Below are 27812 nucleotides of genomic sequence, written 5' to 3' on the forward strand. Positions count from 1 at the left end.
TCTCTTCACAAGACAAACCCCTCGTCTCTGAAATTAATACCTCCTCTGCAATGTTTACAATACAACTACCTCCCTCCTCTAGTAAGGAGACCAAAATTGTACCTAATACTCCAGGTGTGGACTCACTCATGCCTTGTACAGTTTCAGCAACATTTCTCTCCCTTTTTTTTAAACTCTATTCCTTCAGCAATAAATGGCAAAATTCTATAGGTCTTCCTTATTGCCAGCTGTACCTGCATACTAGTTTTCTGAAATTCATGATTGAGGACACCCAGATTCCTCTGCACCAAATGACTTTCTCTCTATTTTGGCCCATTCATCTAAGTTGTCCACATCTATTTGTAAATTCCTTCATTATAACTTAAGGTCCCACCTATACTAGTGTAATCTGCAAATTTGGACCAGTACTTTCTATCCCCACGTCCAAAATCATGAATATAGATTATAAATAGTTGGGACTTGACGTCTGAACCCTGTTGTATCCCACTAGTTATATCTTACCAATCCAAAAAGGATCCATTTATCCCTACTCTCTGCTGGTTAGCCAATCCTCTATCCAAGCTAATAAATTACCCTACCCAATGTGATCTTACCTCATGTATTAACCTTTTGTGCAGCACCTTATTGAATGCCTTCCGCAAGTCCAGATTTTCTACATCTACAACATCCCCATTAGGCACTCTGATGAAGAGAATCATCTAGTCTCAAAACATTATCTTGCTCTCTCTCCAGATGCTACTTGACCTGTGATCTTCAGCACTTTTTGTTTTCAGTACAGATTCCAGCACCTTCAGTAATCTGCTCCCCCATTATCCATCTTGCTTGTTATATCTTCAAAGAACTCAAGCAAATTAGGCAAACCCGCTTTATCCTTAATAAGATCACACTCATCTCTGATGGATTCTACTATGATTTTCCAAATGTTCTGTCATTACTTCCTTAATAATTGTTCCTACCAATTTCCAATAACATTAAGCCAACTGGTCTGTAGTTTTCTACTTTCTGCGCCACTTCCTCTCTTTTTGAACGAAGGTGTTCTATTTACCATTTTTCCAGTCCACTAGAACCTTTCCCACATCCATGGAATTTTTACATTATGACCTAATGATCCACTATCTCTGTCACTGCTTCCTTTAAGACCCTAGTAGGTAGGTCATCCTCCTTGCAGACATTTTTTGGCTTCAATCCCAATAGCTTGCTCAGCACTAGTTACCCTAGTGATGATGATTGATCTAACTTCCTTCCTTTCTATGATCTCTGCATTAGCTGTTACTATCAAGATGGTATTAGTGTTCTTCACTGGGAAAACTGAAGCAAAATATTGATTTAGTGAGTCTGTTTCGGTGTTCCTTACTATCAACTCCCCAGTTTCATCCTCCAAGGGACCAACATTCACTTTAGCTATTTTTTTTGCATTTGTATACTTATGTAAGCTCTTGCCACCCAGGTTGTTATTTTGCAACCAGTTACTTTCATAATTTATTAATATACCCATGCTTTTATGTACATTGCAAAAATCAGATATTAAACCAGACTGTCAATTGCAGATGAACAATAGTTGACAGTTTGCATAAATTAATGAGCTACTCCGATTTTAGCTGGCACACATGGACAACAAGCTAACTAAAATTGAATTAGGGCAAGTGATTCTCCTAACACTAGGCAAATTCTTTTCTCTGAGGTGTAATAACAATTTAGTGGGTTACATTCAACTTTTAGCATCCTAATTGAAACAGAGCGCAGAATTTGTGAGAAAGTCCTGGAACTGTTGTTGATTCAGGATATTGATATTATCCCACCCTTTTAAGGTTTCCTCAGGACAGATTTAAATGCATTCAAGGAATAGGCTCTGTATGCAAGAATCTGTTGAGATAGTTGTCAGTGTAAAATTTGGACTTGTTTTAAGCTTAAATCCTGGATTTTCCAAACTTGGGATTGGTCTACCAACCTGTCAGCAAGTTGCTAGGGTCTCCACAGTGGGAATAGCTTCCTGTGAAACTCTTAATCTGAGAAAACCTGGCCAGTGAGAAGACACTGTTCAAAAGAGAATGCTTTCATGTTAATAATTGACTTTCAGTCTCTTAGAAAGCACTTTATCTGTCCAGCACAGCACTCAGGTGGAGCTGTACTTCCCAGTTAGCAGTCTTCAGCTCAGTATGGGAGCAGCTTAAGTAAATGCACTGGCTATCTCTGCTGAAGGTCAAGGGCAGAGGCCAAAGCACTATCTATCCTATCTTTGCTGGAGGGAGAGACAAGATCCAGCCGGAAGAAGGTAACTGAGAAGAATAAACCTTCTCGAGATGTCTGTGCACTAGTGTTTCAGGAGGCTCATGCAGTCACGCCCAGTCACAGCTGCAACCTCTTGGAAGAAGACTTCTTTACCAATGAGCCAGGTATTTCCACTGGCTGACAAAGTGCATGTCACTAGAGAAACACCCCACTGAACACCTAGTCCCAAACCCTCCCAGAGCCGAAATCTGTCACTTCGTTATGTGTTCTCTTCTCTGCACAAAGACAGACAGAATGCAAAGAGGTATATCAGTCTGCAGTGGCTGTGAGGTATGGGTGAAAGAGGGCAATAGGATGATTTTGAGGCAGCACGGTGGCTCAGTGGTTAGTACTACTGCCCTTCAAAGCACCAGCGACAAGGGTTCAACTCCAGCTCGGGTGGCTTTCTGTGTGGAGTTGCACATTTTCCGGGTGTTTCCTCCCACAGTCCAAAACTGTGCAGGTTATAAGTCACTCATAGTGTCCTGGGATGTGTAGGTTAGCTGGGTTAGCCATGGAAAATGTGGGCTTACAAGGATAGGGTAGCGGAATGAGTCTGGATGGGATGCTCTTTGGAGGGTCCGTGTGGACTCAACGTGTCAAATAGCCTGCTTCCATACTGCAGGGGTTCAGATATGATTGAAGCCTACGATATTGGGCCCGTACACCTGACGGCTTGGGACAGTGACAGGCAATCTCATTTTAAAAATAAAACGTTTATTAAGTTTCAAAGGGAATGGCAGGATGGTTGCATTTGCAATGTTTCCCCTGGCTGGATTGGAGGACCCCAGGGGGTGTGATAACTATTTAACACTGGGAAAAAGCAACAGACACGCAACCATTTTAGTGAATCAAGTTCCCAACCTGAGGATGGTCGTCCCACCATTTGCAAGCGCCAAGGGGAAGAAGATTCCACCCAGAGTTGACATTGCTGGTTATTAGCACTTCTAATGAAAGATTATCAAAATAAAACATTATGCTCTTTCTCTCTCCACAATTGACGCCTGATCAGTTGAGTATTTCGAGCATTCTGTTTGTATTTCACATTTTCAGCATCTTTAGTACCTTATTTCTCATCACATTTGCTTGCTAGTGTGTAACATCATGTCACTTGAAAAGCACAACGCAATCTAAGCTATAATGGCACTATCTTAGTTGTTTTTATTAGAGATACACTTGCTTTTTCAAAGATTTCAGCACCAGTATAAAGAGCATATTTTAGATTTGTTGCATTTCAAAAGATGTTAAACAGGGTCCAACAAGGATTTTCAAATTGCAGCATGTTTTGAGTACCGAAACATTGCTACTGCTAGTTGGTAATTCACTAACTAGAAGGCACAAGCGGAGGATCATCACACAGAAAGGAGAGGAAGCAAAAAGTAAATACAAATATTTATTAACACCCGAACTCTTTAAAACACACAAGACAGAGGGTATAATAGCTTTGGAAAAGAAATTCATAAGTATTTGAGAAAAGGTACAAAATAAGGGCAGAGACATACGATTGCAATAAGTAGCTACAGTTGAAGAATTAGAACCAGTGAAGATGAGATGGATTTATTATTTGCTTCCCTGCTGAAATTTCTATGATCGTACTGAATGGTTTATTTGTACCGGAATTGGAAGGCACTGATCTTTGCACAACAGCATCAAATTTGATGGTCAAGCACCACAAGTACAGGCAGACAAATACTTAACAGTTGATAAAAGGTTTTAAGTAAAAAGGAAACACATATTCAATAAGAGCCTTTATGTCACTGATTCTAATGCAATTTTCTATTTTATATATGTTTCATATTCACTTGCAAAACCTACACTGTCTGCAGGTGGTGCTGTGTTCATCTTTACAAACATCAATGTCAAACATGTTAGATCCCAAAATAGCATCTGCTGCAGTACATGAATGATCTTAGCAAATCTTTACACATTCCAGACAGAAGAGACTGGGAGGCTCTGTGGCACTTTCCCAATATCTAAAGGTCAAGTTGTAATTCATTTGTAATACACACAATAGTGTTGCATGTTTATATTTTTATTGCTGGTTCTAAAATTACACGAGCTCCCAACTACTGAGAATCTTTGGCTCAACCAATCAAGAAAGATAACTGGGATAGGACCTGTCAACATAGAGAATAGAAAGTGTAACGGGATGCTCTTTTCCACTTGCTGCATGTGTTTGCTATTGAAATCTCGTTGAAATAATTTCCCTGCACTTTCTCCTGAATCTTGATCTGATGCCTCTCATCATTCTATTCTGTTCAATCCCATCCTCTTCCTACCTGTTCACCTCCCACTTTTTGTCACTCTTCATCCATTCTCCATACCTATTCTGCGCATACACCATCTATCTGGCACCCCTCGCTCATTTTTACCGTCTTCCCTTTTTTCTTTCTCCACCTGTTCTTTTACCTTTATTGTTGCCTTTGTTTCATCCTCCCTCCTCTCGCTCCTCTTGATTCTTCTATTTGCCTCTCTCCTCCCATCATCCCAAGTTGCATTGATCAAATTAATCTCTCTGCTCTCCAAACCCAATCTACTTGAATACGATAGATGATAGGAGGTTACAAAGAGTTACGGTGGACAGACAAGGAATTGGAATGGAGGTCACAATCAGATCGGCCACATTCTAACTGAATAGCAAAGCAGACATGAGACACCAAACGGCCTATTCCAAACTTGTGTGTGTCCTGGTGTTCTACTTTTAGTGTAGACAATTCAAATATTAAATTGAACTGATGTTTGAACCTTAAATCTGAGAAAAAATGTAGCATGATCAGAGAATCAGGCACAGATTCATGGAGAGCACTGATTTGGTGTTATACATCTGACGCATTGACCAAAACATTTGTTTTTCCATGGTGGAAGAAGCAACTGAAATCTACATTCAACCAGAGCTAAGACAGGTACATATTCCAGATGTGAGTTTGCTCACTGAGCTAGAAGGTTAGTTTTCAGACATTTCATCACCATTTTAGGTAACATCAGTGAGCCTCCGGTGAAGCGCTGGTGTTATGTCCTGCTTTCTATTTATCTGTTTAGGTTTCCTTGGGTTGGTGATGTCATTTCTTGCATTGGTGATGTCATTTCCTGTTCTTTTTCTCAGCGGATGGTAGATATTATACAGGTGGGCGCAATATCAAGGGCCGAAGGGCCTGTTCTGCTCTGTATTGTTCTATGTTGATTGAAATATGAATTAAGCATTGGTAGCTGACTGGTACTACAGCTAGCATCCATTCTGGGTTCACATAGTCACAAGATGTCCGTACATTAAAGGCAAGACAGATGAAAGCTCAATTTATGTGATTATGATTTTTAAGGAAGCTTTTTAAAAAATGTGTACTGAAGTCCAGAATTGGGATAAGGAGATTTTGGGAGGTTTGTAACTCTGGAAAGGATCACAAATGATAGGCTATGGTGATGTCATAGAGTGATTTAAGCATAAAGAGGAAAACTTTAAATTTAGAAATTCTATGAATTATACTGCCATCTCTACCAAAATACTGAAAGTCACATGCTGGCTCATGCTTGTCCCTCCATCTCACCTCACCGTCCTTCTGGGCTTTTTCAGCACCAGAGTCAGTTTGAAATTCCTAAGGTGAGTTGTATTGGGAATCTTGATTGGCATCATAGCTCATCAGTATGAAACTGACAAAGCCCAAAACCCAAGTTAGATTAAGCCTCAAGCTCACATTTTTGGGCATTGTTGGCACCTCGCTGACTTTCAGTTGAAACTGAGACAAATTGCAGTTCCTCAACAAAAGTACAATGTTAATGCAACGGCACTCACCTCCAATACTTCTTTATCAGCAAATGCCATGATACCTTCGAAAATTATCACACTGGCTCCATATAATGTTTTCTGAGGCACAAAAAACATCCTATGAATCAGTGCGTAGCAACAAAGAAATGAACATTTCTTAAAAGAAAAAGCAGCCTTAGTTGCATTATAGATTTTTAAGGCATAGCATATATTCAAGATCACTGAAAGACCAGCTGAAAATGACTTATCCTTATTAGAACAATTAAACAATTTGTCCTTATCCACCTTTAAATGTAACATTTCACACAAATACGATTTTCTCCTCTTCCTCGGCCTGCTTCCATTTTCCCAATATCAGAATGTTGGCATTTTTACACTAACATCCCATTACAAAATTACAAAGCTTATTTCCTTCATTCTGTATAAACTACTCAGTCTTCAATTATTATTATTTCAGGTACAGTGATAATGTAACTGAACTAAAATATTGTAATCTTATTCATATTTTAAAAGGTAATTTTCAAAATACCTGGTCATAAAAGAACAGAAGTTACATTTTCATGTTAATTTTCTCCAGATTTTACAATGCACTTTTAGCATAACACAGAGGAAAGTAAACAAATCCATTTTCTATGCTTCAACAAGGGAGCTTAATACTGCAAGATCCCTGAATAGGTTTTGAAGTGTTTTACAAAACATTCTAGTTATCTGGAAATGTTAATGATAGGGAAGCATATCCCAGGGCTTAAAATCGCAAAACACAATGAAGAAAATTATGTGTTGCTGTTTTGTTTTAGCAACTTAATAGTATTGCGCATTTTAGATAAATTCTATTAATGAAATCTTTTAAAATATTTATTCAACCTCTTAAATTATACTTATACTACTGCCTCAACATCCACTCGTGACAAAGAACTGAATATACATGCAAATTATAAATGCCATGTTAATAAAACTAGAGTATCACTTTGCTGGTAATATTCCAATGAATCTTAATTCTTTTCCATGGCTGTAATATTTTTCCTCACATGGACTCCCAGAACAACACAAAGACTACAATTGTGACATATGCAATATCTTGAAGAGAAAAAAATGTTGAATTTCTACAAGTACACATATCGGTGTATACGATTCTTTTCGGAATGACAAAAGCAAGGCCTCAGTTCTTAATTTTCCTTACTGACTCGTTTATAGCAATCATTGTTACACTGTGCATTATGCTTACCCATTCTTTCTTTCTACTGTGTGATGTAAAGTCATATATAGGGATTGCTACGCTTTTTCCTTGTTTTAGTTTCCTGAGAGTGGACACAATGAGACCAAAGTCAAATGCATCTGGATGGTCAAAATTATATTCATTCTTGGCAGCTTGTTCTTGCTCCTGTTCAGTAAGTACCTACAGGACAAAAAAAAAACAAAAGATGCTGAGAGTTATACAGCCAACTGCAAGAATTATATGAATAGATATGATGTCACATAATTTGAATTCCCAGTGCATGAAACTCACTGCTAGGTGTACTACATTGTAAAACCTGCCCTTATTGATTACTACTACACTGCCAGTGGGTTCAATCCAAAATAAAGTAGAACAGAGTATAGTATTGATGTAATTTGAATAAGAAAAGAGCTACATTGTAATATTTAAATTCAGATCTAAATGGCAGGATTTTGAAGAAAAATGAATATAGGACACAATAAAACATGAAGGTCTCTTCCTTCTCAGTGTACTGTTACAAATCCAGGAATTCGCCAAAGGATTGCTATTCTGCATGTGCACCAGCCCCCACTCCCCTCTGCACCATGTCCTATAGCAAGAGGTTAAGGAACTACCATTTCAAAGTCACAAATAAACACACCTTGTAAAAGGAGTCCACAGACAGAAGCACAACCCAGGGAACATCCAAAGCTTCTATTATCTTCCTGGCCACGGTAGTTTTCCCTGAAGCACTGCCACCACATAACCCTGAAGAAGTAACACAATAATGTGTGGTTGATAGTTGTTTGGAACAGTAATAAAAGATATATTCCTCTTCAAAAATATTATCATTTTTAATCTCTCAGTTATTTGCAATACCTCTTTGCTGTTAACAGTTCCTAAGCTGGTAGGAGGGGCTGGTGATTTACTCTTCTGTTTCTGAAAATGCTATTTTAAATTGCACAGCTAAAACGTTAGTGGATATATTTTTGACCTTGGATTGTCTCCTCATTCATTTCAGGGAACAGATGGCTTTTTGTGATCACCTCTCCTACCAACACCACAGAAACTGGGATTTGCCATCCACAGAATGCAATCATGGATTTACATCCTATCACTGAGTGGCAGTACAGAACATTATATATAACCAGGCATATTAAATGAGAATTTTATTCACAGCTAAATTAGAAAGGAAGGCAAAGCATTGTCAGATACATTAAGAACAGCATCATCTGGGCGGGGCACGATCTCTCCAACCAGTTGCTTACCATTCATCAGTTGACAAAACAATGTTCCAGGGAGAAGTAAGGAAAATCTTCAGAGACAGACACTCTAATTGGCACTGATGACTCAGAGAAGCAATTTGCTTAAAGAAAAATAATTAGACTTGGAATTGTCTGCATTGCTGTAATTAATGTTCATTAACAACTAGACTTGAGAAATATGGTAGTGAGCTGCTTTCTCCCAGGATGTTGATGGTGGGAAATTCAGTGACAGTAATGCGATTGAATGGATGATGTTTAGCTTCACTCTAATTGGAGACAGTCATTGCCTGGTACTTGTGTAGTACAAATGGTACTTGTCACTTATCGGCTCAAAAGTGAATCTGTGTAAGAAGCTTTGGTGAACTTCTGCAGTAGGTTCTGTGGATAATACACACTGCAGCAACTGAACATTGAAGATACAGGGAGCGAATCTTTGTAGATACGGTGCACTCATGTCAGCTGCTTTGTTCTGGATGGTATTAGATGTTGAGTGCTGTTGGACTTGTACTTATTTAGACAAGTGGAGAGTTTTCCATTAAACTCTCAATTTATTCTTTGCAGATGGCAGACAGGCTCTTTGGAGTCAGGAGTTGAGTGTTTGCTGCAAGATTCCTAGCCTCTGGCCTTTCCTTGTAGGCACAATAATTACATTGTGAGTCCAGTTTTGTTTCTGGTCAATAGTAGACCCCCACCCTGGATATAGATAGTGAGGGATTCAGTGATAATGCCTTTGAATGTCAAGGACAAAAGGTAGGATTGTCTTTTGTTGGACATTTTGCAATGTTGCTTGCCACGTGTCAATTCAAACCTAGATACTGTTCAGATCTTGCAGCATTTTACATGGATTGCTTCAGTATCTGAGAAGTAAAAAATGGTGTGGGGCATCAGTTGCAAACATTCCCATTTCTGATCTTCATGTTTGAGGTAAGGTCATTGGGGATGAAGTAGCTGAAAGTCATCAGTACCAAAGAATTCTTGCTGAAATGTCCTGAAGCTGAGATGACTGACCTGCATTAGTTACAATCAACTTTCTATGTGCCAGGTATGACTCCAATCAGTGGACAGTTTTCTCCTGACTCCCAAAGAATAACTTTGATAGGCGTCCTTGATGCCAATTCAGCCAAACATGGCTTTTATGTCAAGGAGTCACTTTCACTTCACCTTTGGAATTCGACTGTTTTGTCCACATTTGAACCAAGGCTATAAAGAGATCAGGAGTGGAGTGATCCTGGTGGAATCCAAATTAAGTGTCAATGAGGAAGTTATTGGTAAACAAGTGCTGCTTGATAGTAGCGTTGATGAGTACTTCCATAACTTTACATTGATGATTGAGAGTAGACTGATGGGATGGTAACTGGGTGGGTTGAGATGGTCCTGCTTTTTGTCTGTAGGCCATATGTGGCAAAAAAAATTCCATATCACTGGATAGATACAAGTAATGTTGCTATATTAGAATAGCTTGTCCATGACAGTGGTATGCACTGGAGTTTAAGTCTTTAGCTCTATAGCCTGTGTGTTATCACAGCCTTTGCAGTATTGAGTGCCTTCAGCTATTTCTTGATATCATGTAGAGTGAATCAAATTGGCTGAAGACTGGCATCTATGATGATGCTGGGAACCTCTGGAGGAGACTGAGATCACCATTCTGTGGGAGGTGATGGGGTTGTGGAAATATCGCTGGATTTATAATCCAGAGGCTGCAGACTAATGCTCTGCAAACATTGATTCAAATCCCACCACGGCAAAGAAAAACAAAAATCTGGAATCTGAAACTATCCTCCTGGCGACCATATAACTATCATCAATTGTTGTAATAACTTATTTCAGTTACTAATTGTCCTCTAGGCAAGGAAATCCGCCATTCTTACTCAATCTGGCCTATATGTGACTACAGACCCTACAGCAGTGTGGTTGACTCTTAACCTGCCCCTGAGATGGTCTAAAGCCACTCAGTTCAAGGGAGAAAAGGATGGGTAACAGATGTTGGACTTGCCAGCAAAGCACAGAAGAATTTAAAAGCCATCAAACTGCATTGGATCTGGATTTAATGCTGCGGGCTGGCAAAGCAATTATTTATCACTAGGCCACCACTGCTGGTTGAATTGCCTCACTGTTGGGATGGGACATACCCAGGGATGATTATGACAATGATGCCTGGGGCTGTTGCTGGGCTAGTTTTTGCACTAGCTGACCCACAAGTGCCAGATATTAGTTTGGAGTCAATAGGGCAGAGTGTCATTTCTAGTGCCTGGGTCACTGCTGAGTGGTCTGTCTGGTTTTATTTCCTTGATTTTTCTGCAAAGATTTAATGCACAATAGACTGACTTGTTAGGCCACTTCAGCTGTCACTTGGCTGCAGTTTGGAGTTACATGTAGGCCAGACCAGGTAAAAAGACGGCAAATTTCCATTCCTAAAGAACTCTGAGTTAACCAGATGGGCCACTCTATTGTCACAAACAGTACTGGTTGGATCTTGGATCAAAATAAGTTTAGATCAATCAATCATTGCTTTTAAGATATTAAATTTCTGCTTGAAAGTGCTATAATTCACCATCTGTTTATTTTTCAATTTAAGCAAATCAACAAATGAGTTGAAATAAATGATTTAAATCGAAGTCTGGTGAAAGACTTTAGTGCTGAAAAGCTTTTTGCCTTGGAAACTGTATTGTAAAAAGAAAATTACTCAGAGAAAACACTGACCCCCACTTTAGTTCCTGCCTGTGGCACAGTGGTAGTGTCCTTCCCCCAGACCAAGGGGCCTGGGTTCAAGTCCCACCGCTCCAGAAATGTGTCATAACGTCTCAAACAGGTTGATTGGAAAAATAGGTTAATAAAAAATCTTTGCGCTCATTACGCAACACAGGAATTATTCCTAGCATGTCCTTTTTCGAAAGAATTGATAGATTTACCATGACATTATTAGTGAATTACTAATATTTAATGTTCCTTGTCGTTTCCACCTCTCAGCTAACCACCACACCCATTAGCCATCCCACACATTGGGTAACATATAATCCAGGTGATTGGCATCTTGCCTGTTGACTGGAGAGCCACTGACTCACATCACTTCTTGGTGAGGCCCCATGCTGTTAAATTGTCAGTGTCAGACTCTCCCCAGGGTCATGACACTCTTAGGCTAAAGAGTGTGCTGCTGGTCAATAACAGGACAGCAGGTCACCACTGTAGCCAGTTCCACTGGGATTGCTGGCATTTCCTAGCAAAGCCCCCATCTTAATTTCAGGAATGGGGTGAGAACAGGATGGGTGTTATATGGGAAGGAAATTGAGGAGGTGATAACAGTGGCTATCAAAATGAAAGGCTGGCTCTCATCAGGCACATCCTTCCCAATACCTGGTTCCTCAATCTAGAATTGAGTACTTTTCAACCTTTGGCCTCACTCCTGAACCTGCAGGAAACCCAACAAGGGCAAGTACCGATGTGGTGATGGTTCTATATGCAACTGGTCGAACACAAATAGTGGCAGGATCAGGTCATTAAAATTGGCGAGACAACAAGGTGCAGAGCTGGATGACACAGCAAGCCAAGCAGCATCAGAGGTGCAGGATAGTTGACATTTCCGGCCTAGACCCTACTATCCCTTAAAATAGGCATCAATTTATGTTCGAGTCATGAAGGCTATCCATGAACCTTCTTGCCCAAAATTAATTGGGTCAGAGGTGGGAAGGCACCACAGTGCCAGCCCAACTTCCTTGAGCCCAATTAGATGCCACCTGACTCCAAACTCACCATAAATGTAGCTGATGCTCCAAATGACAAAGCGTGTCTGCCTCACTGATACTAAAGCCTTTTGGAATTGAGGTGGAAAATCCACACGATCCAATTGAATGCAGGACAGGCTCAAGGGACTATATGGCATACCCCTCCTATTTCTTTAGGTCTTGCAGTATGGACTCACAGGCTGTGAGTGGCCAACAGAAAACAGAACCATCTTGATTCTCCAGTTATAAAAAAAAAACAAACGAGGGAAAATAAGTATGCTCAATCACTATATCCGAAGCACATTTATTTCTGAAGCAATTTATGCATCAAATAGAAACTAGGTTGTGTGAATTGCCCTAGAACTGCAGTACATAGAAACAAAACCAAAAAATTTCCTGGAGATATTCAGCAGTTCTGGTAGCACCTGCAGAGAGCAAGCAGAGTCAGAGTCAATGTTTTGGGTCCAGTGACCCTTCTTCAAAACACTTCTGCCAGATCTGCTGAGGTTCTCCAGCAATTTCTGTTTCAGACTTCCAGCAGCTGTAGTTCTTTGTTTTCTATGTTTTTGTCCAATATGGTAATTGTCAGCTTTAAACTTACAACTAGGAAGTTTGGTCATAATACAGGGGGAGGGTGCAACAGAATAAATGGCAATACTTGCAAAAAAGCTTTCAATCAGAAATGTTGAAAAATCAAAATCTCATTTCTAGAATTGTCCCAAAGGCTGATGTGCATTCTTACCAATAACAAACGCTTCCTTGCACGGTGTTCCATGTTCATTGTACCAAGGAGGTCGTCCTGCAGTGTAAATTGTTCGCGTGCTTGTTCTCAAAAGTGGTGGCTCAGATTTGCACTGGCTAGTTGTTCGCTTTCGTGATGACAAAGCAGATGTTACAGGGGGTAATAATCTGTCCAATGCTTTTTCGCTGCTGCCACTACAAAAAAAAGGGACAATATTGTGATAGCTATTCCCGTGGTTAATACAGATAATACAGTTAACACCGACGCTTTTCTTTCCCTCCAAAATCAGAAATATCAAATGGCTACTGGGTTTATTAAAGGTCATTTGGCCTTTAGCACTCCAACTTGTTCATCAAATCTCAATGTCAAAATGCTTCTGCCATTTAAACAATTTGGGATGAAGTCTCCCCAGGCAGGTGAGACCAAGAGCTGAGTTTGTTTCCAGGTCGCATCTCTGGTGAAAAAGTGGTTTGCTCTACTGCAAATTTTACGATTCTGTTAAACTGAACGCTGTCTTAGCTTTTGGGCATTCACCGTAATATTATTTAAGATCCCGGCCACAGCAGCACAAGTAGGTCAGGAACACAATGTACAGAGTTTGAAATAAAAACTGAATTACCCTTATAACTGTATGCTATAGGCAACCTCCTAGTGGGTAGCAGGCGAAGGAATAAAATCTGTAAAGAAGTGTGTGAACTAAAATCAAAATTGTTGAAATTACTGACAAATTTCCAGCTCCAGGGGTGGAATAAGAAGGTATAATGTGTGGAGGATCCATTCTTATCCAATAACACCATGGCTGAATTTTACATGCTCCCACCATCTGCAAACCTGTTGCCAGAGGCCGTCATATTCTGGCTTTTGAGGTCCAGAATTTTTGGGGAAAGTTGGAAGGGCCTAAAATCCATATACTCATTCCCCAATTGAGGCCAGTAACTTTTTTTGGTCATTCCCAGGATATGGGTGCCACTGTGTGGACCAGTATTTTTTGCCCATATGTAGGCAGTTAAGAGTCAACCCCACTGCTTTGGATCTGGAGTCACATGTAGGCAGACTGGGTAAGGATGGTGGTTTCCTTCCCTAAAAGGACATGAGTGACCAGACAGGTTTTGCTGACAAATGATCACTATTTCATGGTCATTATTAGATTTATTTCCAGACTTCTATTGAATCCAAATTCCATCATCTTCCATGGCAGGTACAAGCGCAGGTCCCCAGAGCATTATCTGGGTCTCTGGATTAATAATCTAGCAATAATATCTCGGCCAGTGCCATGGATTTATGCCCAGCCGCAATTTTTAGGTTGTCAGACAGTGGTCAGTGTTGGGGGAGGGGAAACATGGCAGAAGGGGAAGGGAGAACACCAAGGTCTCCCCCAACCCTCTAACCAGTCCCTTCATGCCTTTGCGATCTGTTCCCACACTCCTCTTACCCACTTACCAAGGTCTCCTCTCCTGGTCATGCTGAAACCACCCCAAACTTGCCTGTGCCATGTCTCCTGCCACTTTGTTTTGTGGGACTTGATGTGCTCCCAGCAGTGGGTGGAGCGATCGCCCTTCTGCAAATGCTGTTGGCACCAGAGCTGCCAGGCCAACCTGATCAACTGGCAGCTCTGTGTGGCAGGCCGCTCTCCCCCGTCAAGAGTAGAAATTCTGACTGCAGCCAATTAACACGGCACAGAGGTGGGAAAGCACACCAATCTGAAATATCCAACGTCCTGGAGCTGAGGGAACATTGCTGAGTCTAAAACCAGGAAATGAACCAAAGCAGAGAAATCTATTGGAGAATCTGGAAACATAGGGAAATAAAAAAAACCATGGCACAGAAGTCAGCCATTTTTCCAATTCTGCCTGGGCTGGCCAGAATTAAAAAGGGATTTCCAGTGCAATCTCGCTTTCTAGATCTTAGTCCATTGCCCTGTTAGATATGCACTTGCAATGCCAAAACTAAGTGTTCTGTTTTAACATAGTGTCAAGCTTTGATGACATCCATGTAGCATATAAATCGAACAAGCTTTTTACATCAACTCTTCTTGTGGCTTCTTTAAGGACAAAATCAAGTTAATCAGACTTGAACTTGTCTTAACAAGTCCATGATTAATCTGAGATAACAAGGTGTGGAGCTGGATGAACACAGCAGGCCAGGCAACATCAGAGGAACAGGAAAGCTGATGTTTCGGGTCTAGACCCTTCTTCAGAAATGGGGAAGGGGAAGAGGGGTCTGAAATAAATAGAGAGGGGAAGGCGATGATAGAAGGTGGACAGAAGACAGACAGGTCAAGGAAGCAGGGATGAAGTCAGTAAAGTTGGGATGGGGGTTGGTCAGTGAGGAGGGGTGGGGTGGGCAGGCGGGCGGGAAGACGGACAGGTCAAGGAGGCGAAAATGAGGCTAGTGGGTAGGAAGTGGGAATGGGTGTTTGTCAAATGTGTTGGGAGGAGCAGAAAGGTGGGAGAAAAGACAGACAGGTCAAGGAGGTGGGGATGAGCTGCACGTGTCTTGGGATAAGATCCGGGGTGGGGAGATTTTGAAGTTTGTGAGGTCCACCTTGAGACCATTGGTTTGTAGGGTTCCAAGGTCAAATATCAGATGCTGTTCCTCAGCCTTCGGATGGCATCATTGTGGCACGGGAGGCAGCCCAGGATGGATATGTCGTTCAAGGAGTGGGAGGGGGAGTTGAAGTGGTTTGCGGCTGGGAGGTGCTGTCGTTTGTCACAAACCAACCATTGGTGCTCCACAAAGCGGTCTCCAAGCCTCCGCTTGGTTTTGACGATGTAGAGAAAGCCACATCGGGAACAGCTGATACAATATACCACATTAGCAGATGTGCAGGTGAATGTTTGTTTAATGTGGAAGGTTTTCTTGGAGCCCGAGATGGGGGTGAGGCAGGAGGTATAGGGGCAGGTGTAGCACTTTGTTAGGTTGCAAGGAAAAGTGCCAGGGATGCTGGCAAAGACAGGAGGGCTTTGAATGATCTCAAATTTACAGGTTTTGAATATGAGATGCCAGCTGGAATTCAGGACAATTGCCTTAACCATAAGATTGGAACGTGGAACTTGTTATCACAAAGACTATTTGAAGTTGCTATCATAAAAAGATTTAAGAGAATGCTATTTGTTTTCCCCCTTGCTGATCCAATGTTGAAAGGTCAGATGAACAGGAGTGGGAGGAGATTTATCACTGGTGTGGAGTTGTTGACACAAATGATCCGTTTCCATGCTGGAAATACTATGTAACCATGTAGTACAATGTCACACCTACATGTGGGACGTGGTCTCCAAAACAGACTTTGGGGAGGAGATCCCCAATTAGATCTGACTGCTCTAAACCAACATTGTTACTGCAGTCTCAATTAACGGGTGGGAATCAGAAAGCATCCTGATCAGATGTGGAGTCAGGCAAGGCTATCTTGTTTGTGTGTTGTATAGAGTCTTCTGTCAAGTCCATCTGATCAACTTGATTTTTTTGTTTTGAAGAGGTGAGCAGGTCTGTAGATGAGGGCGATGCTTTTGACTTTATCTACTTGGACTTTGCAAAACCTTTCCATAGGTTCCTGGATGGGAGCCTGATACAATTTTTGCGTATGCTATGTGTTCAAATAAAATTTGGCTAATTGGATCCAGAATTAGCTTAGTAGCAGGAAGCAGATAATGATGATCAAGGGGTTTTTTTGTGATTTAAAAACCTGTGTCCGTTGGGGAGCTCTGCAGGGCTCATGGTTGGGAATTTGCTGTTTGTGGAAAATGTAAATGATTTAAAATTTTTATGTATGAGGATTGATCAGTTAAGTTTGCAGATGATACAAAAATTAATGTAGTGGTAAGTAATGAAGATAGCCTTAGAATGACAGGATGATATAGAAGGGATGGTCAGATGGACCGATCAGCAGCAATTAGAATTCAATCCAGATAAGTTTGAGATGGCAAACTTGGGCAGGACAAACAAAGCAAGAAATACATTAAACCAACAGTTGCACCCTAGTAAACACAAAAGATCAGAGGGGCCTTGATATGCATATCCACCCATACCTCAAAGGCAGTGAGACAGACAGATAAAGTGGTTAAAAAGATATTCGGGATACTTGCCTTTATTAGCTCAGTCATAAATGTTAAGAGCATTAAGGTGATGCTGGAACTGCATAAAACAATGGTTAGGATACAGCTAATGTGCAGTTACAGTGGCATTTACAGTTCAGGTATCCACATTATAGGAAGAATGTGATTGCACTGGAGAGGGTGCAGAGGAGGTTTACCTGGGTTGGAGAGATTTAGTTATGAAGAGAGATTGGATAAACTGAGGTTGTTTTCCTTGGAGCAGAGGAGACTGATCCAAGGGAAATGATTGAAATGTATAAAATTATGAGTGATATACATTTGGTAGCACTGAAGAAAAACATTCCCTTGGTGGAGAGATCATTGACCAGGGGACTTAGATTTAAAGGTAAAGAGGTGGAAATTTTGGACAGATTAAGAGACAAACTTTTTTCACTCAGAGGTGTGGGAATCTGGAACTCACTGCATGTACGGTGCTGAGTTGGGGGGTAGGGGGGAAAGAGGTTGGGATCAAGCAGAAACCCTCATAACATTTTAAGTAACACTTCTTTAAAAATAACACACATTGTTAAGATGAGCTTCTCCCTCTGATGTGCAAGTCTGGTTTATTCTACACTTGATAAATTAAAATTAATGGATAATCATAGCATTCTACTGCTTGATTTGCTGTTTAATGAAATGAAGAACCAATAACAATACAGCAGTCACAGGCCCTTTAGCCCGCACCAACACATTTTGCGCTTCCACACTAAAACTGTCCTCACTTAGGGGATCCGTATCCCTCTATTCCCTTCCTATTCATGTATTTCTGCAGGTACTTATTGAATGCTGCTATTGCGTCTGCTTCCACCACCTCCTCTGGCAACACGTTCCAGGCAATCAGCATCCTGTGTGTGAAAAACTTGCCTCGCACATCTTTTTTAAAACTCCAGTCCTCCCAAAACACCTTGATCCTGTGTTTCCGAGGAATTGATCCCTCCACCCTGGGAAGAAACCTCATACTTTCCACTCTCTCCATGCCATTTGTAATCTTCTAAACTTCTTTCAGGGTGCCCCTCAACCTCCTGCATTCATGTTAAAACAAGTGCAGTCTATCCAACCTCTCTTAATAGCTAAAATCTCCCATACCAGGCAACATCCTGATAAACTTTTCAGTATCCTCTCCAACCCAGAACTGTATGCAATAGTCACCACACTACCAGAAGGATATATAGCTTTGGAGAGGATACCGAAAAGTTTTAACAGGATGTTGCCTGGTTTGGAGGATTGTTGTTGATCATAATACTTCAGTGTGATTGGCTACTCAACCTGCTTGATAATATCACAGATAGTGGGAACTGCAGATGCTGAAGAAACCGATATAACAAAGTGTGGAGCTGGATGAACACAGCAGGCCAAGCAGCATCTTAGGAGCACAAAAGTTGATGTTTCGGGCCTAGGCCCTTCTAATATCACTGTTGCTGAATGCCTAGAGAAAGCCTCTTGACTGGGTGCCAGAATTAAACTAGTGCTAGGAAATAAATCTACATCACAGAGATCACAAGAACTTTACAGCTAGCTTTCTTTAATATCCACATTAAGCATTGTTGCTTTGCCAATGACTGCAATATTTTGATTTGTATCTTCGCATTGTCTATAGCATCACAACAGATTAAAATGAATTGCCTAAAACACTTGCAAAGAAATTAATAAGTATATAATTTCAGCAACTGTATAAAAAGTACTCAATTGTAGTAAACTGTGACTTTAAATCAGTTCAGCAAGTGATTCAGTTGAGACTACCCTTTGCCACACGATATTCTATGCAAATTATTAAGCACAATAGAAATACAACCTGTGGCCCATAATCTATCACTTGTCTCACGCCTCAGAAAATGGCACATTTACAAATGATAAATTTATTAAGACCCAGCGATTGGTTGAAGGATCAAGAGACAATGTAGATCAGAAAGAAGGATGGCCCAGGATAGAACATGTGCAGCAGAGTTTTGGGTGAGCTCACGTTTATAGAGGGTAGAAATTGGAAGGTTGGCTAAGAGAATAGTCATGTCTGGAGGTGACAAAACCACAGATGAGATGACAGGAAGCAGACGGACTGAGGAACCAGAGACGAGATGATTATACAGAAGGTAGAAGTTGGTTTTGTGATAGGCAAACTATGGGGATTGACAATTCAGTTTGGGCTTGTATAGGATGATGAGTTTGCAAATATTCTGGTTCAGACGGAGGTGGTGTCTGGGAAGGGACTGGAATCAGAGCAAGGGTCCACGGCTTTTCATGAGCGCTGAAAACATTGGTTTCCATAATTCTAATGTTTTACTGGAGAAAACGTGGCTCATGGAAGATTTTACATCACCAAAGGTAAGCAGAGATATGTGCAATAATAAAAGGAAGAAACTGAATTTCAGTAGCTGCCCTCAGAAGCCAACCTGTTACACCAAACAATTATAACATTTAAAAGGCACCCGATGGGTATATGAATAGGAAGGGTTTACAGGGTTATGGGCCAAATGCTGGCAAATGGGACTAGATTAATTTAGGTTATGTGGTCAGTGTGGACAAGTTGGACCAAAGAGTCCGTTTCCATTCCGTACAGCTCTATGAGCTACATACATCAGCTTATATTTCAAAACTAAATTGTCAGTTGTCCTATGTCTTCTACACAGAATATTATTTTTACTACTTTACTATAAACATATTTGATATGCCCTCGCTAAATAGGACATTGTTTTATTCTCCATTTTATTTGACCCATAGCTGCTACTGACTCAACAACATGCAGAAGTTCATCAAAATCTCAGCTGTTCTGCGTAATGGTAATTATAATACTCATCATGCCTTGGCTGGCTTGCTCGCCAGTTAGAATCAATTTACACTGTCCACAACCTGGCAATATCCCTTTCTGTCCCCTCCCCCATCCCCTCACAGGGAAATACTTTCAACTAAAACACTTTAAAACTCAATGACCATGAAAATCCCTACAGAAACCCAAATATTAATTTATTTACTTGATGTTTCATTTCTTTGAACATTTTCAATTGAAGTGATAAACCAGCAACAGAAAAAAACTGGCAACTTAAGGCGAGCCATAGAGCACAGCTGCACCCCCCAAAATACATTGAAATGCAATAAAGAGACAAAAGTCATGCTTACCTGCTATCTGACCTCAGAGACCAGCATCCAGATATCCTGGCACCAGAATAAACAGGGAGAGAGCTCATACTAATTGCAACAGGATTGTTTGTGCTATGTTGCTGTAGAGTGAATTCTGGGTTTTTATTTCATTGTTTTATCCTGCACTAAGGCGGCTAAAGGGCTAGGTTTTCCAATGGGCTTTATCATGCATGTTTTATATACCGGGAGATTTAAGAAAAAGGCATTGGTTCTCTTTTCTGTTAGAAAAAAGGAGTGAAAACCAAACTCTCTCATCCCAACAGCAGTCAAAACACATAAGAGGATAACATATCCCAGAGATTAAGTTCATTACCTGATATTAATAGCAATCTCTGTTGTGCAAGACTCTTGATACACTGCCCACTTTTATGTAAGCATTTTCAGCATATGACATTTGGTTGCAATGGATCATTTGAGGTAGGTATGGACTAGAATACGACCAAAATAAACAACAAACCTGAAGTAAAAATTGAATGGTCACTATCACAAACATTTATAATTCACTATAACATTACAGGCTTTAAGTGTGGCCTCCCATATAAACCCCTGTGCCCTGCCTAGAAAGAGTGTTTCATATCATTATATTAGACAGTCCCTTTAGGAACCCCTAGTATGCGTGACCAAATTTGAGAAGTTGCATACTAGACAAAGAGGCTCAGTGCATTAGTACTGCTACCTCACAGTGCCGGGGCCCAGTTCAATTCCAGCCTCAGGTGACTGCCTGTGCAGCGTTTGCACATTCTCCCATGTCTGCGGGTTTCCTTCAGGTGCTCTGGTTTTGTCATAATCCAAGGATGTGCAGGTTAGGTGGATTGGCCATGGGAAATGCAGGATTACAGGGATAGGGTAGGGCGTTGAGTCTGGGTAGGATGCCCTTCGGAGAGTTGGTGTGGACTTATTTGGCCGAATGGCCTGTTTCCACACTGTAGGGATTCTATGACTCTGTGGAAAACATGAAACAATTTACTAGATATCAGGCTCAGTGACTTACAATCAAAAATGAGCATATCGCTCTGAAGATTCATTTTTGTTAATGATAAGGGGGCATATGCATAAACCCATGACATGAAATGGCTCTCATTTCCAAATTCAGCTGTGTTTGTATCTGATTAGTTGAAATGTACATCAAAAACTTCAACAGTTATTTTAATCATCCAAAAAAATGTTATGGTGGAATGTCATCATTGATTCAACAGCAGTTGCAATCAAAAGGGTATTGAATGGTAAACAGGAGTAGATTGTTGGAAAATATTAAAACTAAAAGGACAGTAAATAGTTACATTTACCTTCGCGTGACCCATGGTAAAATGAGTTTAGAAAGCATCAAGGACACAAATTTGTAAAATACATCTCAAAGAGCGTTTTTCAGCCAGTACACAGTAAACTCAACAGGAAAGGTGTTCTCCTTTATCTGTTTTTTTTCCCTTCCAGGTGGTAGAGTCTGTAGGTTTGGAAGGTGCTGCAAAAGGAGCCTTGGGTGAGTATTTTTCCAGGCAAAGGAAAACATACTCCATTTCACTAAGGAAAGCTAGTTAGAATTTGAGAATAAAAGTGTACTGGCAACAGCTACTTGAAAGTAAATCAAAGTCTGAGCAGTGACAGATATTCAAGGAGGAAATAAAATGGGATCAACGCCAAGATATTCACACAAAAAGGCAAAAAAAGGGTCACTCTGTAACCTTGATAACAAAGTGTGGAGCTGGATGAATACAGCAGCCAAGCAGCATCTCAGGAGCATAAAAGCTGACGATTCGGGCCTAGGCCCTTCATCAGAGAGGGGGATGGGGAGAGGGAACTGGAATAAATAGGGAGAGAGGGGGAGGCAGACCAAAGATGGAGAGAAAAGAAGCTAGGTGGAGAGGAGAGTATAGGTGAGGAGGTAGGGAGGGGATAGGTCAGTCCAGGGAAGACGGACAGGTCAAGGAGGCGGGATGAGGTTAGTAGGTGGGAAATGGAGGTGCGGCTTGAGGTGGGGGGAGGGGATGGGTGAGAGGAAGAACAGGTTTGGGAGGCAGGGACGAGCTGAGCGGGTTTTGGGATGCAGTGGGGGAAGGGGAGATTTTGAAGCTTGTGAAGTCCACATTGATACCATTGGGCTGCAGGGCTCCCAAGCGGAATATAAGTTGCTCTTCCTGCAACTTGCGGGTGGCATCATTGTGGCACTGCAGGAGGCCCATGATGGACATGTCGTCTAAGAAATGGGAGGGGGAGTTAAAATGGTTCGCGACTGGGAGGTGCTGTTGTTTATTGTGAACCAAGCGGAGGTGATGTTCTGCAAAGTGGTCCCCAAGCCTCCGTTTGCTTCCCCCAATATAGAGGAAGCCACACCGGGTACAGTAGATACAGTATACCACATTGGCAGGTGTGCAGGTGAACATCTGCTTAATATGGAAAGTCATCTTGGGGCCTCCCGTCCTCCCACTTCAAGCCGCACCTCCATTTCCTACCTACTAACCTCATCCCGCCTCCTTGACCTGTCCGTCTCCCTGGACTGACCTATCCCCTCCCTACCTCCCCACCTATCTTCTTTTATCTCCATCTTCGGTCCGCCTCCCCCTCTCCCTATTTATTTCAGAACCCACTCCCCGTCCCCCTCTCTGATGAAGGGTCTCGGCCCAAAACGTCAGCTTTTGTGCTCCTGAGATGCTGCTTGGCCTGCTGTGTTCATCCAGCTTCACACTTTGTTACCTTGGATTCTCCAGCATCTGCAGTTCCCATTATCTCTGATCACTCTGTAACCTTGATTTCTCTACCTACAGAAGTCAGAAGTACTTAACAGAGTGAGAGAAGGCAAAAAAACCCTGTCAAATATAATGAGCTCAATACTGAATAATGCCTAGCATTATCTAAAATGTGCAGGGTAAAATTAAAAAAGGAATGTATGAAAGCAAAGAGGAAGCATGACAATATTTTGGTAAGTAAAATCAAAGAAACCTAGAAATAGGAGCAGAAATAGGCCTTTCAACCCCTCAAGCCTGCTGTACTATTCAAAAATGTTCAGGGCTGATCAAACACAATACTAATTCTACTCTCTCCCACATATCTCTTGAACCTCCTTAGTCCTAAGAGCTTTAACTGCCTCCTTCCTGAAAATACCTAATATTTTGGATGTCATAGTGAATTCCACAGGCTTATCACTCTCCGAGTGAAGAAATTTCTCCTCATCTCAGTCCTAAAAATTCCTTTATCTGGACTCCTCCACTGTTGGGAACAATCCTTCTGCATCTAATGTCTCCAGCCCTGTTAGAATTTTGTGTATTTCAATGATATTCCCCCTGTATTCTTCTAACCCCCAGTGAATACAATCCTAACTGACATAACCTCTCCTCTGTGGTCAGTCTATCATCCCAGGCAATCTTCGCTGCACTTCCCTCTAATAGCAAGAGCATCCACAATGCAAACCAAAAGCTGTCATTATGATCAATGATTATTCTACATTTCGTGATGGTATCTGGGTACTGTCTGGCTTGTAGCAGTGCAGTTGAGCCCACTGATAGACAAGGACAGCCTCCTCCAGCCTGTCTTCATTCTCCTCCTCAGAAGACTGTTCCTGTTCCCCCAGTTCCTTAACTGGTTACCTGCTCCAATTGTGCAGAGTACAGTTCATTAGGATTATGTAGCACACTGTCCAGATTATACTGGAGGCCATCCTCACACTTGTCCAAGCAGTGGAACTGCATCTTCAGCAGCCCTCCTGCCTCCTCCCTCGCAGCCCTGGCTGAAACATGGACAGCATTGCAACTGAGCTCAACTTCAGCCAGGGGAGTATATAATGGTGTCACAAGACCTGGTCAGCCGGTAGCCCTTGTCTCTCGATAGCCAGCACTGGAAGGCCCCTACACTTTCAAATGCACTGGTTATGTAAGACTGCTCCAGGATGTAGCAGTCATGGCAGCTGTCAGGGAAGTGGACACACACCTCCAGGAAGCAGAAATGATTATCACAGATCATCTGCAGATCAATGGAATGGAAGCCCTTCCTGTTGATGAACTCTGGAATGTTGTGATTATGGCCCTGTCAACGCTATGTCTGTAGTCTATGGCACATTATACCCAAGGGAAGCCAGCCTTAATTTGGAATTCTACTGCCTGTGCCACAGCATTGACTGCACCATTGCAATGGCGACTGTGCTGATGTATTTGTGCGCCTATGACAGAGGGACTCCGCACAGCTTCATCTGTCACTCTCTGGGAGGAGCATGCCACAGAAATTCCCAAAAACTTCACAGGCTCTGGGATAGGTTGGCTTCACACTCTGGCAGGCCTCAGCCCACACTACAGCATCCAACACAGTGTGTCGGGGCATACAGAGCCCGTACTGGCACTCAAACTCACTTGTCCCCAGGAGGTGGAGCCAGGGTCAAAAACTCAGGTCATTCTGCAGTCCCCAAACATTGTAAAGGTCTCTGTGGCTACAATCTCTGCTCAAGCTGGGAGCACCTTCCCTCCCCTGCTGCTCTTGGGCCCATCACTGGCCCTGGTCCTGGTCCTCCCGAATCCAAGTTCACGAGAACAGCAGCCACAGCAACCAACATCCCACTTGTGGCTGGGTACGTGGCTCTGGCTGGAAATTACCGATGTTGAGAACAAAAAGGGCAAACAGGCTCTTATCCCTGATGTCAGTGGCGGCATATCCTGCAAATAAAGTGAGTGGAACACACTCCTTAAAACAGTGAGACACACTATGCTCATTACAAGAATCATGTCCCTATCGTTTATTCAACTCCAGCTCATTGTGTACAGTGCCGTGGTGCAGATGCATGGCCGGCTGAGTGACCAACATCCTACTACCTCAAAAAGGGAATGTCTATTGCACTCGAACCCACTTCCCACTGCTGACCCACAATCATTCAACTTTTCGTAAAGTCCATCACTATACTTTCAAGATAGATGATGTACTGATGATGCCTGTCTCCCTCAGTACCCTTGCAAGGGTTGCAAGTTATAGGTCAATTTTGGCCAAAATTGTTTTTTTTTAAAAAGTTAATGCCATTAACTTCTGCATCATTGGCAAGTCAATGACCAATTCACAAGGATCAACAGGACCGTACAAATTGTCTGTTCCAGCACTGAATTTGGAACACATTCACTCTACACACATTGCCAATGGGTGATGAAGTGATCACAAATTAAAATACAGCTGCAGTTTGTAAGTGGATGCTTCATGTATTTGCTCCTTCAAATATTCTGGCATCCAGTAGATGGGAACCTGCACTTTTGCCCATCAAACTGACTCTGACTCTGCCCATCCTGGACATTGATTCAAAAGATGGCTGGGACATTTTCCTGTTGCATCTTGCATCTAGAAAAGTGCAAGTCATGGTACAGAACGCAGTTTGTGTTAGACATCATCAGCACTGGGTTCCACATTGTCACCAGATGATCCCTCCACTCCTCACCAAATCTCCATGTCCTCCTTCACCTCCCACTCCCTCGCCCAGATCCACTACCATGTGGAAATCCATCATGTTGAACATTGCCTCCCTGTGTCCTCTTTGCCCCAAGTCCTGACACTACAGTTTAATAATCCCCCTCAGTCCTGCATGCTCACCTTGGACACCGGTGGTGGCCACGGCCAAAAAGGCCCCTCTCCTGTGGTGTACCGCGCTCCACCAACCTCCATACACCTTGAATTTCCCATGTCACACATTTCCTGTTATTCCCACGAGCTTTAACCACGCAGCCCTATGGTAATGGAATCTCTCAAGTGTTCCTACAAATCCTCCTTGCACCCTCAACAAAGAACACACGGGCTGCCAGGCCCTTGACTGACTTCAAGCAACAGTCCTTAGATACGGCTGACCTGACACCCTGACTGGTGTCTATGCAGCTCCTCATTTGATACAGGATTCCCTTGATTGCTTGTGCTGGCTCTACAGAATTGACCATTACCCACTCCACAGGCTATTGTTGGACATACCCCTTAACTGTGCCTCTCCCAAATGGATGAGTGACTGCGGCCACACTCCTGGATAGTATGAAGACTATGCCGGTCATTGATGGTACTGGAACCCCCTACTGACAGTGAGGCCCCTGCCTGCAATAAAAAAAGGGTGAACTCTGCACCTCAGTCCAGCCATGGTTACTTGAATACACATGCAGCGTTTGTACTACATAAGCCGCTGGCATGTGCTATGGGTGTTAGACTGACATCTCCAGACAAAAAAGTGTTCCCCCCATACTCCCTGGCCCAGATAGATCCCTACAGCCAAGCAGCTTTTCTTGTGTGTTGGTGCATAATAGCACGTCAATATGGCAGTTACAATCGGGTTTAACTCTGGCTGAAGCACCAACACCCAAATAGTTTCAGCAAGACAAGGCAAAGCATGGATGCCAAGGGCATACGAGTAGGCACTAAGTGAATGAGCACTAAGAGAGCAAGTGAGCAGCCCTGATGAAGGGTCTAGGCCCGAAACGTCAGCTTTTGTGCTCCTGAGATGCTGCTTGGCCTGCTGTGTTCATCCAGCCTCACATTTTATTATCTTAGCCCTGAAAGGCAGCCTGGTCCAATCCATAAGCTGTCAGTGCATGCAAAGTTCCCTTTCAGCAGCCTTCCAAAAGTTTGTCGCTTGTATGAGCTACAATGCAATCTGTTCTTCCTAAGTGCCCTTGAAATAGAATGGAGAGATGCCATGAAATGCAACGAAGATTGACAAGGGTTGGCAAATTTTGGATACCAAAATCCACGGATGAGGGGTGAGTGCAACTGATGCCCATGGATCGTGCCCTGAGAAGCTGTTTCTTTATTGATCTAGTCCCGAAGAAATAACAATGGGTGATGCTTTCTGCACTCAATCAAGTATTAATCATTTCACACCCAGAAACAAACAGCTCTCTTTCTCCCCCCTCTACTGATTTCACAAATTAAGATAACCTTAATGTTGCAGTATTCTCTCTAAAAAAGTTCTCTTCAGATGGTTGTTCTCTTTTGAGTTGGAAAGCGTCTAATCTCTTCTTTCAGAAGAGGACTTTGTAGATGTAAGTTTACTCTTTATAGCTTTAAGCGTGGTACCTGCTAAAGTATTTTTTTTTCTTTACAGTATTTTGGATCTTTGCACATTACATGTATCCTGTAGTGGTGTCTTCTGTGGAGTTGTATGCATCACAAGTTCAATTTGTATTGGTGGAATTTGGTTCTCATTCTACCAACGCTGAATAGATAGTTTTATAACTTCTTGCACATCTCGGGATTTCTCCTTCACCCCCAGCAACTGAATGATTGCTGAGACCATTTTATTCACTTCCTCAATAGGAGATTTATTCTTGTTTGATATGGCATCTTTTATTGCTGCTGGGGTTGTTCTTTGGAAATCAGGGGGAAAAAAAATCCGGCATTTTGCTTGACCGTGTCCTTTCCTAAGCACTTCAGTCCCTAATGACAGACTTGAATTTGGATTAGATTGTTGTTCATGATGCTGTGCAGCAAATGGCTCCATTTTGTATTTATAATCATGCCTACCTTCTGTTAGTCAGTTCAGTTGCTGTTTCTTTGTTGCCTCCTTGAAACCGAAGTCTCTTTTCAATAAGTGAAAAAAATTTCAGCCAAACCTTTAAGCTCTCAGCTTTCCATTTCATTTTAAAAATTCCAACGTAACCAAACTCAGGAGATTCTGTTGTTTGTGCAAGCTCTCCCACAAGCTT

The 27812-nt window shown here is 42.0% G+C and overlaps 1 protein-coding gene across 4 annotated transcripts in view; it reads right to left on the reverse strand.

Moving 5' to 3' along the window:
* Nucleotides 1–27812, reverse strand: part of LOC125461422 (uridine-cytidine kinase-like 1) — a 120783-nt gene that overhangs the window by 52180 nt on the left and 40791 nt on the right. For 2 of the 4 annotated variants that reach the window (XM_048550180.1, XM_048550181.1), the window contains exons 1-5: nucleotides 20152–20428; nucleotides 12950–13143; nucleotides 7885–7991; nucleotides 7254–7424; nucleotides 6056–6127 (exon numbers count right to left, since the gene is read on the reverse strand). In XM_048550180.1, the coding sequence (XP_048406137.1) occupies nucleotides 6056–6127; nucleotides 7254–7424; nucleotides 7885–7991; nucleotides 12950–13143; nucleotides 20152–20219 (612 nt within the window). In that variant the 5' untranslated portion in view covers nucleotides 20220–20428. Of the gene's footprint in view, nucleotides 1–6055; nucleotides 6128–7253; nucleotides 7425–7884; nucleotides 7992–12949; nucleotides 13144–20151; nucleotides 20429–27812 lie in introns of those variants that run through there. The other 2 variants (XM_048550177.2, XM_048550178.2) reach the window with 1 other exon arrangement.

The sequence above is a fragment of the Stegostoma tigrinum genome, chromosome 19 (genome assembly GCF_030684315.1).
Source record: "Stegostoma tigrinum isolate sSteTig4 chromosome 19, sSteTig4.hap1, whole genome shotgun sequence".
NCBI classification, from domain to species: domain Eukaryota; kingdom Metazoa; phylum Chordata; class Chondrichthyes; order Orectolobiformes; family Stegostomatidae; genus Stegostoma; species Stegostoma tigrinum.